The sequence below is a fragment of the Mercenaria mercenaria genome, chromosome 4 (genome assembly GCF_021730395.1).
Source record: "Mercenaria mercenaria strain notata chromosome 4, MADL_Memer_1, whole genome shotgun sequence".
In the NCBI taxonomy this organism is placed as follows: Eukaryota; Metazoa; Mollusca; class Bivalvia; order Venerida; family Veneridae; genus Mercenaria; species Mercenaria mercenaria.
In genome coordinates, this window is record NC_069364.1 from 29060157 (window position 1) to 29076084 (window position 15928).

Here is a 15928-nt window from a genome sequence, read left to right on the forward strand (position 1 = left end):
TTAATGCCTGTAGCCTCAGAAATGTGAAAGTAGGTCACTAGGTCAATCTCAATATCAAAGTTCATTTCAGTACACAAAACTATGAATGTGGTCCAAATTTGAAGGCTATAGCTTGAGAAATGTGAAATTAGGTCACTAGGTAAAAATCAAGGTCAAATTTCATTTCGGAACACAAAACTACGCATGTGGTCCAAATCTGAAGCCTGTACCTTCAAAAATGTGAAAGTAGGTCACTAGGTCAAAATCAAGGTCAAATTTCATTTCAGAACACAAAACTATGCATGTGGTCCAAATTTGAAGCCTGTACCTTCAAAAATGTGAAAGTAGGTCACTAGGTCAATATCAAGGTCAAAGTTTTTTTCAGTGCACAAAACTATGCATGTGGTCCAAATTTGAAGGCTGAAGCTACAGAAATGTGAAAGTAGGTCACTAGGTCAAAATCAAGGTCAACTCATGTCAAGGTTCATCTTGCCACTCAGAACTATACATGTGGTCCAAACTTGAATGTTGTAGGTTATTGACAAAAGATTTTAAAAGCTTTTCCCTATATACGTCTATATGAACCATGTGACCCCTGGGGGCGGGGCCATATTTGACCCTAGGGGGATAATTTGAACAAACTTGGGAGAGAACCACTAGATGATGCTACATTAAAAATATCAAAGCCCTAGGCTTTGTAGTTTGGACAAGAAGATTTTCAAAGTTTTTCCCTATATAAGTCTATGTAAACCATGTGACCCCCATGGCGGGGCCATATTTGACCCTAGGGGGATGATTTGAATAATCTTAGTAGGAGACCACTAGATGATGTCACATACAAAATATCAAAGCCCTAGGCCCTGTGGTTTTGGACAAGAGGTTTTTCAAAGTTTTTCCCTATATAAGTCTATTTAAACCACGTGACCCCCAGGGTGGGGCCATATTTGACCCCAGGACTTGGTAGAGGACCACTAGATGATGCTTCATACCAAATATCAAAGCCCTAGGCTCTGTGGTTTTGGACAAGAAGATTTTCAAAGTATATAAATTTATGTAAATTATAACAAGAGGGCCATGAAGGCCCTGTATCGCTCACCTGACCTATTGACCTAAAGATCATCAAGATTAACATTCTGACCAAGTTTCATTAAGATATGGTCATAAATGTTGTCTCTAAAGTGTTAACTAGCTTTTCCTCTGATTTGACCCGGTGACCTAGTTTTTGACCACACATGACCCAGATTCGAACTTGACTTAAAGATCATCAAGATTAACATTCTGACTAAGTTTAATGAAGATAAAGCTTTAAATGTGGCCTCTAGAGTGTTAACAAGCTTTTCCTTTGATTTGACCTAGTAACCTAGTTTTTGACCTCACCTGACTCAGATTAAAACCTGACCTAAAGAACATCAAGATTAACATTCTGACCAAGTTTCATTTAGATATGGTCATAAATGTGGCCTCTACAGTTTTAACTAGCTTTTCCTATGATTTGACCTGGTGACCTAGTTTTTGATCCTACATGACCCAGATTCAAACTGGACCTTGAGACCATCAAGATAAACATTCTGACCATGGTTCATGAAGATACAGTCATAAATGTGGCCTCTACAGTGTTAAGAAGCTTTTCTTTTGATTTGACCTGGTGACCTAGTTTTTGAACCCAGATGACCCGATTTCGAACTCTTCCAAGATTTTATTGAGGGTAAAATTCTGACCAAGTTTCAATCAGATTGGGTCAAACTTGTGACCTCTAGTGTTACCAAGCTTTTCCTTTTATTTGACCTAGTGACCTAGTTTTTGAACCCAGATGACACAAAACTAAACTCGTCCAAGATTGAATTGTGAGTAACATTCTGACCAAGTTTCATTAAGATTGGGCCAAAATTGTGAACTCTAGAATGTTAATAAGCTTTTCCTTTGATTTGACCGGGTGACCTAGTTTTTGACCCCAGATGACCCGCTATAAACTTGTCCAAGATTTAATTAAGAGTAACATTCTGACCAAGTTTCAATAAGATTGGGTCAAAATTGTGACCTCTAGAGTGTTAACAAGCTTTTCCTTTGATTTGACCGGGTGACCTAGTTTTTGACCCCAGATGACCCAATATCGAACTTGTCCAAGATTTAATTGAGAGTAACATTCTGACCAAGTTTCAATAAGATTGGGTCAAAATTGTGACCTCTAGAGTGTGAACAAGCTTTTCCTTTGATTTGACCAGGTGACCTAGTTTTTGACCCCAGATGACCCAATATCGAACTTGTCCAAGATTTAACTGAGAGTAATATTCTGACCAAGTTTCATTAAGATTGGGCCAAAATTGTGACCTCTAGAGTGTTACCAAGCTTTTCCTTTTATTTGACCTGGTGACCTAGTTTTTGACCCCAGATGACCCAATATCGAACTCGTCCAAGATTTTATTGAGGGTAATATTCTGACCAAGTTTCATTAAGATTGGGCCAAAACTGTGACCTCTAGAGTGTTAACAGTCAAATTGTTGACGACGGACGGACGACGGACAACTGACAGACGAGGACGGACGACGGACAAAGGGCAATCATAAAAGCTCACCTTTGAGCACTTCATGCTCAGGTGAGCTAAAAATAAACAAAGGGCCATAACTCACTCAAAAATTGTTGAACCAGTCTGATTTTCAGGGGGACATAACTAGGGTACCAATACATCATTCTGACAAAGTTTGATCAAAATCCCCTCAGTAGTTTCTGAGGAGATGCGATAACGAGAAATTGTTACCGACGAATGGACCACGGACACAGAGTGATTTGAATAGCCCACCATCTGATGATGGTGGGCTAAAAATAGAGGGGGGAGAGGGATGCATGATCAGTGGTGGGCATGACTGGGTGGAGGAGTGAAATGGTACAACTTGCATCTTGATAAATATTCATGGAAGGTTTTGAAAAAAAATCTAAACTATGGAATGAATTTTTTTTGGGGGGGTTGTGGGGGGAGGAGGGAGTGGTGACCAAGGAAAGGGGATGACCTGGCATGGGCACACAACTTCGCCTTTTTGTAATAAATGTTCACGGAAAAGAATGAAAGAAAATTATTGAAATTCTACCAAATGGTAAGTTTAAATTGTTATGTACAAATAAGTGGATTTTATACAATTAAAGGGCAATAACTCTGAAGTTACAAAAGAAATCTGTACCCAACTGTGTGTGCACAACCACATTATGGTGATCTCATGATCTAAATTCAGTTTAAGTTCATAGTTCTATGTCAAATATATGAGCCGCGCCATGGGAAAACCAACATAGTGGCTTTGCGACCAGCATGGACCCAGACCAGCCTGTGCATCCGTGCAGTCTGGTCAGGATCCATGCTGTTTGCCTTCAAAGCCTATTGCAATTAGAGAACCTGTTAGAGAACAGCATGGATCCTGAGCAGACTGTGCGGATGCTCAAGCTGGTCTGGATCTATGCTGGTCGCAAACCCACTATGTCTGTTTTCTCATGGCACGGCTCATATCAAAAGTTATGATGCAGAAATTGTCTATTTATATTACGCTATATAGTTAACACTAGAATTTTCTAAGGGCCATAACTCTGCTGTTACTTGGGCAATCTGACTGAAACTTAACGGGCCGCATAACATCATAGCGGTGAACATGTATATGAAGTATTACTTAAATATTCCCAACTACTTCCTAGATATGGCTCCGGATAGATGGATGGACAGAAAGACGGATGGGCGGACAACGCCAAAACTATATCCCTCCGACTTTCATCGGGGGATAAAAAGGAAGAGATGAATTAAGTCTTTTGGAAACACCAGTTTTATGGTACTCAACATTTCTAAACTACACGTGCACACAAAGTGTGACCTGAAGAACGGACAGAAAGACGGACAGAGGGACGGATGGTCTAAAGGATGCATTCCATGTCTATGTCACTCTTTTTACGGAAAAAATTGGGAGGCGAAAAAGGGACATACCTAAATGAAATAAACATGAAACTGCAAGCAATATGCAAATGTCTACTTGATACTTATGGTGTATTCCAAATTTCAATTGAATTTGATAGAATCTGTAGCTGAGTGACATCACACAATAAAACCGGCAGGGGGAGTCCAAGAGCGAGCTATAACCCCCTGGGCCTTCTGACGGCTGCTGTATAGCCATCCGAGTGCGCGCCTGCAACTGTATTTTATATCGGAATTAGTTCAATCACTACTGAAGGGAACTACATTTGAGCCGTGCCATAAGAAAACCAACATAGTTGCTTGTGTAATTGCATCAGTGCAGACTGGTTAGGATGCATGCTGTTCGCTTTCAAAGCCTATTGGAATTAGAGAAACTGTAAGTGAACAGCATGGATCCTGACCAGACTGCGCAGATGCACAGGCTGGTCTGGATCCATGCTGGTGGTTTTCTCATGGCACGACTCATTTATGTTTTCGCACAAGTAATTACCATCTATTGATCCTTGGCAAATGCAATCATGTTTGTTTGTATCTGCAGAACTTTTTAAGTACAATATACGAGATAATAACTAGAATGTGTCTGTAGGACACAGGGTGTGCCCCCCACTGGTACATTTGTCACAAATAAGGGGAAATCATTCAAATGTTTGCAGTCTTAATGGGGTATAGCCTCAAAAAAATTTTTGAAATGGATTCATTATTCCATATATTTTTTGAGCTATGAGCATCACAAACAAAAAATCCACTATTTTGGCTATTTCAAGGGCCATAACTCTGTAATAAGCGCTAAAATTCTCAAGAAGAATGCCAAGTATGCAAGGTCACATTATGATAAAGACTCAAGCAAGGTTTCATGAATTTACATTAAATACTTTTTGAGTGAGGCACTTTAGGTGAAAATGTGCATTTTTTACTGTTTCCGGGGCCATAACTCTAGAAATAGGGGGCGGACCCAGATGAAAAATAGGAGGTGCACAAGTTCATATCACGATAAAGATTCATGCAAGGTTTCATCAATTTATATCAAATACTTTTTGAGCTAGAGGTGTCACAAGGTGAAAATGTGCATTTTTGACTATTTCAGGGGCCATAACTCTAAAAATAGGGGGCGAAGCCAGACGAAAAATAGGAGGTGCGCAAGTTCATACCATGATAAAGACTCATGCAAGGTTTCATCAATTTATATAAAATACTTTTTAAGCTAGGCGTGTCACAAGGTGAAAATGTGCATTTTTGACTATTTCAGAGGCCATAACTCTAGAAATAGTAGGCGGCCCCAGATAAAAAGTAGGAGGTGTGCAAGTTCATATCATGATTAAGACTCATGCAAGGTTTCATGGATCTATATCAAATACTTTTTGAACTGGCCGTGTCACAAGGTGAAAATGTGCATTTTTGACTATTTCAGGGGCCATAACTCTAAAATTAGGGGGCGGAGCCAGACAAAAAATAGAAGGTGCGCAAATTCATATCATGATAAAGACTCATGTAAGGTTTCATTAATTTATATCAAATACTTTTTGAGCTAGGATTGCCACAAACTTCGTATGGACGCACAGACGGAAGGACGGACGGACGGATGCATGGACAAGAGCAAATCTATATGCCCCCACCACTCAAAACATAATTCAATAACTGAGTTGTTGTTCTTGCACTAGGCCTCCATAGTTTCAGACATGATGCTCAAGTAAATATGTTAACTCAAGATGACGGACACAGGACCATCCACCTATATAAGAAGCTCACCCTAAAAATAATTCAGGTGAACCGGTCCATTCCATGTTGAAGATGAATAATATCAAGTTTCTTTTGTACTGACTGTAAACTGTAGAGAACAAGAATGTAAAGATTGACAAATAGACTACGCAATTCAACCAAACTGGACAGGCATAACAAGAGGGCCATTTTGGCCCTATATCGTTCACCTGTCATCATTGCACTTAAGGACAAGAAGGTCAAAAAATCGTAATCAAGATCAATCAAAAGAATGATGAGAAAATATAGTTGCAGAGCAATATACACACAAAACAAAGTCATATGACCTTTGACCCCTTAGTGTAACCTTGACCTTGAAGAGAGCCATCCGAAACATGCATTCTGCACATCGTTTCGATGAGGTGAACATTTGTGTCAGGTTTCTTTGAAATCCTTCAAGGGGTTCAAGAGTTACAGAGCGGAAGGGAAATTGCTAACCAACAGAAAGACACACAGACGGACACCGAGGCGATAACATAATACGTCTCTTAGGGCGTATAAAAAGGAATCAAGATCTTACAAGTGATACAAGTTGTGTGCAAGTTTGGTTAAAATCAAATCATAAATGAAGCTGCTATTGTGCAGACAAAGTCAAAATAGCTAATTTTGGCCCTTTCAGGGGCCATAACTCTGAAACCCATTATGGGATCTGGCCAGTTCAAGAAAGGAACCAAGATCTTATAGTGACACAAGTTTTTGTGCAAGTCTGATAACATTCAAATCATAAATGAAGCTGCTATTGTGCAGACAATGTCAAAATAGCTAATTCCGACCCTATCAGGGGCCATAACTCATGAACCCATAATGGAATCTGGCCAGTTGAAGAAAGGAATTAAGATCTTGTGATGATACAAGTTGTGTGCAAGTCTGGTTAGAATCAAATCATAAATGAGGCTGCTATTGCGCAGACAAGGTCGAAATAGCTAATTTTGGCCCTTTCAGGGGCCATAACTCTGAAACCCATTATGGGATCTGGCTGGTTAAAAACAGGAACCGAGATCTTATAGTGACACCAGTTTTATGCAAGTTTGATTAAATTCAAATCATAATGAAGCTGCTATTGTGCAGATAATGTCAAAATATCTAATTCTGGCCCTTTCAGGGGCCATAACTCTGGAACCTATAATGGGATTCAAAGAAAGGAACCAAGATCTTATGGTGATACAAGTCGTGTGTAAGTTTGGTAAAAATCAAATCATAAATAAAGCTACTATTGTGCAGACAAGGTCTAAATAGTTAATTTTGGCCCTTTCAGGGACCATAACTCTGGAACCCATGATGGGATCTGGCCAGTTCAAGAAAGGAACCAAGATCTTATGGTGATACAAGTTGTGTGCAAGTTTGGTTTAAATAAAATCATAAATGAAACCGGTATCGTGCAGACAAGAAATTGTGGACCGACGACGGACGATCACAAAAGCTCACCCTGTCACTATGTGACAGGGGAGCTAAAAATAAATGGTTATGGTTTTAAGTGTCCAACCAACCAGAAAAAAATATCCTATATTTTAATATCCCATAGATTTATCTATCATGGCAATTACTTTAAAAGTTTCATGAAGTATAAAAACTGTTATACAAAACCTATCTAATGATCATTTTATCATGGCAATTTATTCATAAAGTCCTGTCTGAAATACAAAGAGGGAAACAAAGAACACAAACAACTCACATTCCCTTATCTAATTTATTTCAGTTTACTTTTTAGGGCAAAAGGAATAAATGTGTATCTGAACAAAACAGACTAAATATCTTTTACCTATGTAAATACAGAACAAATAACATTCAAGAGACATAGCAGAGACATTATGACATTTAATATAACCGAGGAACTTGTATACTGTAAAAGTCTTATATTTTGCGAGATGTTTTTTTTTTTATATCTGATTTTTTTGAGTTTTTGAATTCACTATTTGCGACATTTGCCTTCTCCGTCAATATTAAGACAGACATTATGTGAGACAGATGAGTATGTGAGTAGGTTCATACATGAAATTTCATGCATATAAAACTTTCATGAAAATATAGACCTATTCAGTATAAATATCTATCCAAAACAGCAAAATAAAGCATTATAAGGTACTGTTTCAGCTGATCCAAAAGGTGACAAGCTGCCAAAATAGAAACAAAAACATCTAAACTTTACAAAAGAAAATGAAGCATTCCAGTAAGTCCTTGTTGGTATAGCTCTACATGTAAAAGAAAGCTGCTTCTTCCAAAAATGAGCCCACTCTTGCAAAATAAGAAGTTTAAACTATTCTGCTCTGAATTCAATGAGTTTTGTTTCCTAATAAAAGACTTCTGTGCCTTAAGCGCTAAAATAGTTAACTCTCTGAATGAGCATGCTAAGAAGAGTTCCTTTGCATGGCAGACAAACAAATCAAACTGAGCAATTCAGCTGAAAACCATAGTAACAGACATGTTATGTAACTCGATCATTATTGAAAAAAAGATCTTTTTAAACTAGCATGTCCTTTGGCTGGCAATTTCGAGAATGACTATGTCACTGTCATACTCCTAAATTACTGATTATTTCTGCCCTTTCAAACAGAGTTATTATTGCCATTTATTAAACTTGATACACATTCTACTAAAGTCTTTGTCTGGCAGACAGTCCTTTTAACAATGTAGAAAAAAATGTAAATCGGTAGTGAATATCAAATACAGGCTAAAACTTCCTTTTTATTTTGTTGCTATGGAAACAAAGTGGTTTCCACTTCTGTATGTAATTAAAACATTCTTAACTTTTAAATTCTGGTTAGTTGTATATTTCTGGACACATTAAAGTACTACTGAGACACAATTTTGAACACTTATTAGCTTTCCCCTAGTAAATATAATACACTTACTTTTACCAAGTGGATATATACTATAGAAATTACGTAAAATACGTATGTTTAGTAGTTACTTGCAACAACCTTAAAAACTCAGTGTTCAAAGACTAAACATATATCTTATAAAGGAAGGTAAAATAAAAATGATCAGAGACTAATGGTGATGGAACTCAATAACTATCAACAGATTCACCAAAAGAACATTTTCAGTTTTTATTGTTTGTTATTACACATTCTGAAATGAACTTAATACACAAGGCTGATCTTTCTAAGCAAAAATATTAAACTTAAAAGTAATCTTCACAGAAAGTGCACAGCAGACATTGCACCAGTTAAAGGACTGGTGTTAAAAATTCATTTCTTTCCGCAAATATGTCACGTTATATATAAAATTACCAGTGGAAGCCACAAAATTAGCTTCCTACAAACATACAAATATCTTATAAAATATGTAGATATAAGTTCATCTGAAGTGATCACAAGAACTTTGACGTTACTCAAAGACATTTTAACATAATACCAGAAAATATAAGTTACAATTATAGTAATTTAAATGCTTAAAGCTTTCGGAGAACCTTTCCAATTCCCAAAATGACAAATTTAACATCTTGTATGTCTTTCAGCTAGTGATAATGGACTTGAAAGCTAATTTGATAAACGGTACCAGTAAAATACAAATGTAAAGGAAATTTAAGGAAAGACCAAAACAGATATTTGCTGTCGACTAGAAAGATTGTTGTCTGGAGAATAACTAGCACTACAGCAGAATTGGAATTCCCAATTTGACAAACATTATATGAGCCGTGCCATGAGAAAACCAACATAGTGGGTGTGCGACCAGCATGGATCCAGACCAGCCTGCGCATCCGCGCAGTCTGGTCAGGATCCATGCTGTTCGCTAACAGTTTCTCCAATTCCAATAGGCTTTAAAAGCGAACAGCATGGATCCTGACCAGACTGCGCGGATGCGCAGGCTGGTCTGGATCCATGCTGGTCGCACACCCACTATGTTGGTTTTCCCATGGCACGGCTCATATTACTACTTCCAAACTATAAATGCTACTGCATTTTCCCCAATTTCAGGACAAGAGGGCCATGATGGCCCTATATCGCTCACCTGTTATCATTGCACTTGAGGACAAGAAGGTCCTCAGAAAAGATATCTCAGTCCAAAGGACAGGAACAACAAAGGGAAGAAATTTAACCAAAAAGAAAATAAAAATTCTTACCAGGTATAGATATGTCAAAATACACCTAAAAATTGGAGGTATCATCCATGTTGTACCACAGAAAAGTGGTCTCGGTTTTTCCCTACGGCCAATAATAAAAAAGTTACTAAAAATAAGCTATTTAAGGTAACGTAAAAGGGAAGGAATAAAAAAAATATATATTGTAATTGAACAAAAGAAGGATCTGCCAAATAAATCTGCTGACATAAATGAAATTTCAGATCAGTATCTGCATTAGTTACGAGATATACCCGTTTTAATTTGAAATAAAGGGAGGTAATTTGACATAAAATCAGTCCATAGTTATCTGCCCTGATTGTCTCAGTCCAACTCATAACAATAATGAAATTTCAAATAAGTCCTATAAGTACTTACTGATATAAATCCATTTTGATTACAATCAGGGGAGGTAATCAGATATAAAATAACTCTGGAACCTACGATTGGATCTGATTTGTCATGGAATCCAAGATTGATTGTTGTTGAAGATATTTTGGAAGTTTGTATCAGATAAAACCATAAATGAAGTCTCTATATGGCTGCAAAAGCCAAAATAGCCAATTTTGGACCTTTAAGGGGCCATAACTCTGGAACCCATGATGGAATCTGGCCAGTTCAACAAAGGAAGCAAGATCTTGTGGTGATACAAGTTGTGTGCAAGTTTGGTTAAAATCAACTCATAAATGAAGCTGCTATTGTGCAGACAAGGTCAAAATAGCTAATTTTGGCCCTTTCAGGGACCATAAGTCTGGAACCCATTAAGGGATCTGGCCGGTTCAAGAAAAGAACCGAGATCTTATGGGGACACAAGTTTTGTGCAAGTTTGATTAAATTCAAATCATAAATGAAGCTGCTATTGTGCAGACAATGTCAAAATAGCTAATTCTGGCCCTTTCAGGGGCCATAACTCTGGAACCCATAATGGAATCTGGCCAGTTCAAGAAAGGAACCAAGATCTTATGGTGATACAAGTTGTGTGCAAGTTTGGTTAAATTCAAATCATAAATGAAGCTGATATTGTGCAGACAATGTCAAAATAGCTAATTTTGGCCCTTTCAGGGGCCATAACTCTGGAACCCATAATGGAATCTGGCCAGTTCAAGAAAGGAACCGAGATCTTATGGTGATACAAGTTGTATGCTAGTTTGGTAAAAATCAAATCATAAATAAAGCTGCTTTTGAGCAGACAAGGTCAAAATAGCTAATTTTGGCCCTTTCAGGGGCCATAACTCTAGAACCCATAATGGGATCTGGCCAGTTCAAGAAAGGAACCGTGATCTTATGGTGATACAAGTTGTGTGCAAGTTTGGTTAAAATAAAATCATAAATGAAACCACTATCGTGCAGACAAGAAATTTTTGACGCACGGACTGACGATGGACGACGGACGAAGGGTGATCACAAAAGCTCACCTGGTCACTATGTGACAGGTGAGCTAAAAAAAAGGTCTTTCAAACTGTATACTTTAAATGATTCAAATACTTGATTTGACCGGAAAAGTCACTAAGCACAGCAGCCCTTTAAAACAAAGGCAGTTATAAAATGGATTTAAAGAAAGGTATACTAGTACTGCATATTCATGGACGATTCAAATTTCTTAATTCATTATTCAATCAAGTGCAGAAGCCATATATGTAAATTTGTAATTAAAAGTTCATTTTAAATACTGTAACAAATTTGCACAGACCCAACTACATTAAAACGCAAGCTTCTTATAACAGAATTCATTATGTGTTACTGAATTTTTAAACTTCCACTGTTAGCCATGACTCATTTCTTTCATTATAACCTAGTTCACAACAGATTTTCTTATTTACAATCGAGATGGAAAAATGTATCTTAAACACACCGAGTCATGCAACTCCACAGCATCTCTTTTCAAACTATAGCATTAAGATAAAAGCTTGCATTATTAATGTAGTGAAGTATATGTTGTACGGAAAATTACGGACAATTAGGATTGATTCCAACTTCAAATTGCTTCAAAAATAAGCTGCACAATAGAAGCCCTTTAAGAGCTAAATTCACGATCAGAAAAAGAGGCACTGTAAGAGAAAACATTTACAAAATTTTCAGAATTTGCGCTACACCTTCCAGGTGGGATCACCTTAATAACAATCTGCATGTCTATGCATAAGCATCTTATATGGTACCAAAAGTAAAAGATATCTTGTGGAAAAATAGATCACTTATAAAATATCTAATACTTTGTATCTTAAAATCTCTCTCAGTTACAATTGTTTTCATATTCAATAAACGTTTCATACAATGCCTCTTATCCAAACTTAATTAAACAAATGCATTTAAATATCGAACTTCAATATTCTAACAGCTGACAATAAATATCTGTATAAAAATTCAAACAAAAGGCAGTGGATAACAAAAATATTATTATGTCTTCAAAAATATAATTAATAAATATCCAATTATCTCACTTTTCTGGTCATTGAAGAAGATGAAAACCTAAACTTCCTCCTCATTTTAACAGATTTCCAGATGAAAACAACATCTACTGTGACAGAGAAGTGAAAACCTGATCCCAAAGCTAATTTAAGTAAGAATATATAAGGGAAAAAGTAACTGCTAAAGTATCTAACAGAGGGCCTATCAGTGCACTGATTACAAAGGTCAAGGGTCAAGGTCATTCTTCTGCTTAATGACCTTGGGAAAGTCTGAAGGTCATGAAAACAATCTGCTTCTTTTGAATAAGAGTTCACTGTTTCAGATTTAGTAGAAATACCATCATCTGAAAAGATGACCTTGACATTTGACCTGTTGCTATGACAACTGATAGGAACACCTCTGCTAAAACACCCCTAGATAACGGGACGGCTGGTGAAGTAGGTGTAGGTGAGGTTGTAGTTCTTGAAGGTACAGAACTGATGGTCGATACGATTGTAATGGGTCTGGTCCAGGAACGTGTCAATGTCCTTGTGGCAGTCCTTGGCTGTAGACTCCTGAATTACAGACAAATGAGCCGTGCCATGGGAAATCCAACATAGCGGGTGTGCGACCAGCATGGATCCAGACCAGCCTGTGCATCCGCACAGTCTGGTCAGGCTCCATGCTGTTCCCTTTTAAAGCCTATTGGAATTGGAGAAACTGTTAGCGACCAGCATGGATCCAGACCAGCCTGCGCATCCGCGCAGGCTGGTCTGGATCCATGCTGGTCGCACACCCACTATGTTGGTTTTCCCATGGCACGGCTCAAATAATAGACTCAAATATGTATATGTACATGAAAATAACTGCAGACAAAATGGTGCACTGTACAAAATCTTGAAAAATCAAGGTTATGGTAACATACAAGTAAATCCTTCCATAATATTGCTAATTTTGTCCAGTTAGGTCTCAATTACCAGTTTCTCTTCCCTCAAAATGAGACTGACTACTGCTATGCAATTCAAAGATAATGAGCAGTCCAAATTTTCAATCAACGTAACAGGACATCAAACTTAGTAGGAAGACTTTATCTTGAAATCTATCAAAAAAACGTTACTCCACTCAAACATAAATCCAAATTTTCATGACATATTCATAATTTTCTCCAAGCAACAAGAAAAAAAATCCAAAGAGAGATGCCTAAACCTGAATGTCAAACCTTACAGTCGTAGACTCGCTGATCTGGTGTCAAGTAATCCAACAAAACAGATGCAAAACTGTCATAATTTATTTATTTTATTTTGTTGGGTTTAACGTCGCACCGACACAATTTTAGGTCATATGGCGACTTTCCAGCTTTAATGGTGGAGGAAGACCCCAGGTGCCCCTCCGTGCACTATTTCATCACGAGCGGGCACCTGGGTAGAACCACCGACCTTCCGTAAGCCAGCTGGATGGCTTCCTCACGTGAAGAATTCTACGCCCCAAATGAGGTTTCGAACCTACATCGATGAGGGGCAAATGGTTTGAAGTCAACGACTCTAACCACTCGGCCATGGAGGCCCCCAAAAACTGTCATAAAATGCTTGGACTAGTTAAAGTACTAATTTTGATATTTACTAACCTTGTTGGCAAATATGGTCATGAGAACCTTGCCTGGCTTAAATGTGTCCAATACCTTGTTAATTAGCCCTGTGTATGACTCCTGAAAAATGGTTCAACAGAATTTTAAATTTTGTTTTTTAGTTAAAATAATGTAAAGTTAACATGGGTTATACAGAAACGATCTTTGAGGCCGAGTTTTCTCTATATCAGAACTTCAGCAAAGACTGAGATCAGATAGACTTAAGTATGGAAGACACCATTATATGACATGATTACTGATTACAGTGTTGTTTCATAACATTAAGTAAGTAGTTATCAAAGTACGAGAGTGGCTGAGACTTTGCATATGTAAAGGCACACATACATATGTCAGAAGATTGGTTGGTGTAAGGAACACATGCATACATGACATATGAGACTGGTTTAGACCTTGCTTGTGTATGGATACACATTCATATCTCAAGAGACTGGTTGAGATCTCCCATGTGTAGTTACATACTATCCTATGTTACCACAGTGGTCAAAAGATTGCATATGTAGGAATATACATGTTCATTGAGGCCTCGCATGTGTAGAGATATATATACATATGAAATTTGTTGAGACCTTGCTTGAGAAGAAATACACATAATATTATGTATGTTATGAGAATGGTTAAGATCTCACATGTGTAGTGATACACAGTTATGTTATGAAAGTGGTTGACACTACACATTAATTTTGTAGAATTTTACATTTACGCAACGTATGTTGATGAGACTTTACACGTGTAGAGAAACACGTGTATGTTAAGACAGCAGTTGAAATTTCATGTGTTAAAGACAGAAATACATTATGTGACTTGGACCATTTTTTCAAAGTGGCATTAAAATCCTGAACATTGCAATTTTAGGTAAATTTTAGACCTACACATTCATAAAACAAAACACTTGAGTCGTACCATGAGAAAACCGACATAGTGCATTTGCGACCAACATGGATCCAGATCAGCCTGCGCATACCTGCAGTCTGATCAGGATCCATGCTGTTCGCTAATGGTTACTCTAATTGCAACAGTCTTTGATTTGAAAGCAAACAGCACGGATCCTGACCAGACTGCGTGGATGCACAGGCTGTTCTGGATCCATGCTGGTCGCAAACGCACTATGTTGGTTTTCTCATGGCGCAGCTCACTTGAAAAATCTTCTTTTTTCAGTACAAAACCATGTACATTTAAATGTAGCAAGCAACTACATTAAATACTTCTGCAAGCATTTAATTTTGTACAGTTGGATTTATTACATATACTGGTATTCAGATCTTAACCATTTTTCTTAATAATTCACTTCAGAGGACAAAGACATGTCAAAGATATAAAATTAAGGACTAGACAAAACTAACACTCAATGGCAAGCAAACCTTATAAACTGCAGGCAAATGTACTGCTTGTGAAAATAAATTTGCAAGTTACAATCCACTGATATTGACCTTCAATTTTGAAATACAACACTGTTATCCTTAAAGAGTAAGTTTATTCAATTTTAAAAAAGACTCATCATTCAAAAAGCTGTACTTAAAGGTTAACAAAGTAAAAGAAACGAGAAAATCACAATACACACACCTGTGGAGCATTGCTCTCAAAGCTGACATAGGAGCAGTTAGGTTCTGGAGTCACATGGATAGTAATGTATTGGCCCTGAAAGAAAGAAATCCATAACAAAAAAACCAGAATCTTGTTTTTGAAAAAAAGTACATGTACATATCTCTTCAAGCAGGTAGTTTCAGTTAAAAAGCCTCAATGGAAGAAGGTCCTACCAAAAAACCCATAAAATATGACTGAGCAACTAGGCTTCATAACGATCATTCCTTTGAAGTTTCATTTAAAATTCTACCAATAGGGCATATGTAGTCTAAACAAAAATTGTTAGGAAAATTGTTTTGTGAATGAGACGACTACATTTTGAAATATAACAATTAAAGGGCAATAACTCTGCAGCAACTGAAGTGATCCTAATGAAGATCCATTAACGGGTTCTTTGTTTTGTGGAAATTAATGATTTTTTTAACAATTCAAGGGCAATAACTCAAAAGCCACTGAAAAGATCCTGACGAAAGATGAGCAAGTACCATTGCCCTACAGTGATCTACCTTTATGTCAATTTCATGAACATGGATCAATGGACTACTTTGATATGTGGGAATTTATGGATTGTCAAACA

At 37.3% G+C, this 15928-nt stretch overlaps 1 protein-coding gene across 1 annotated transcript in view; it reads right to left on the reverse strand.

Annotated features, from left to right (window-relative positions):
* Positions 1–7353: 7353 nt before the first annotated feature.
* Positions 7354–15928, reverse strand: part of LOC123551345 (S-adenosylmethionine decarboxylase proenzyme 1-like) — a 32340-nt gene continuing 23765 nt past the window's right edge. Inside the window, exons 8-10 of the mRNA XM_045340205.2 lie at positions 15331–15405; positions 13750–13830; positions 7354–12700 (exon numbers count right to left, since the gene is read on the reverse strand). Of these exons, the coding sequence (XP_045196140.2) occupies positions 12560–12700; positions 13750–13830; positions 15331–15405 (297 nt within the window). The 3' untranslated portion in view covers positions 7354–12559. The remainder of the gene's footprint in view (positions 12701–13749; positions 13831–15330; positions 15406–15928) is intronic.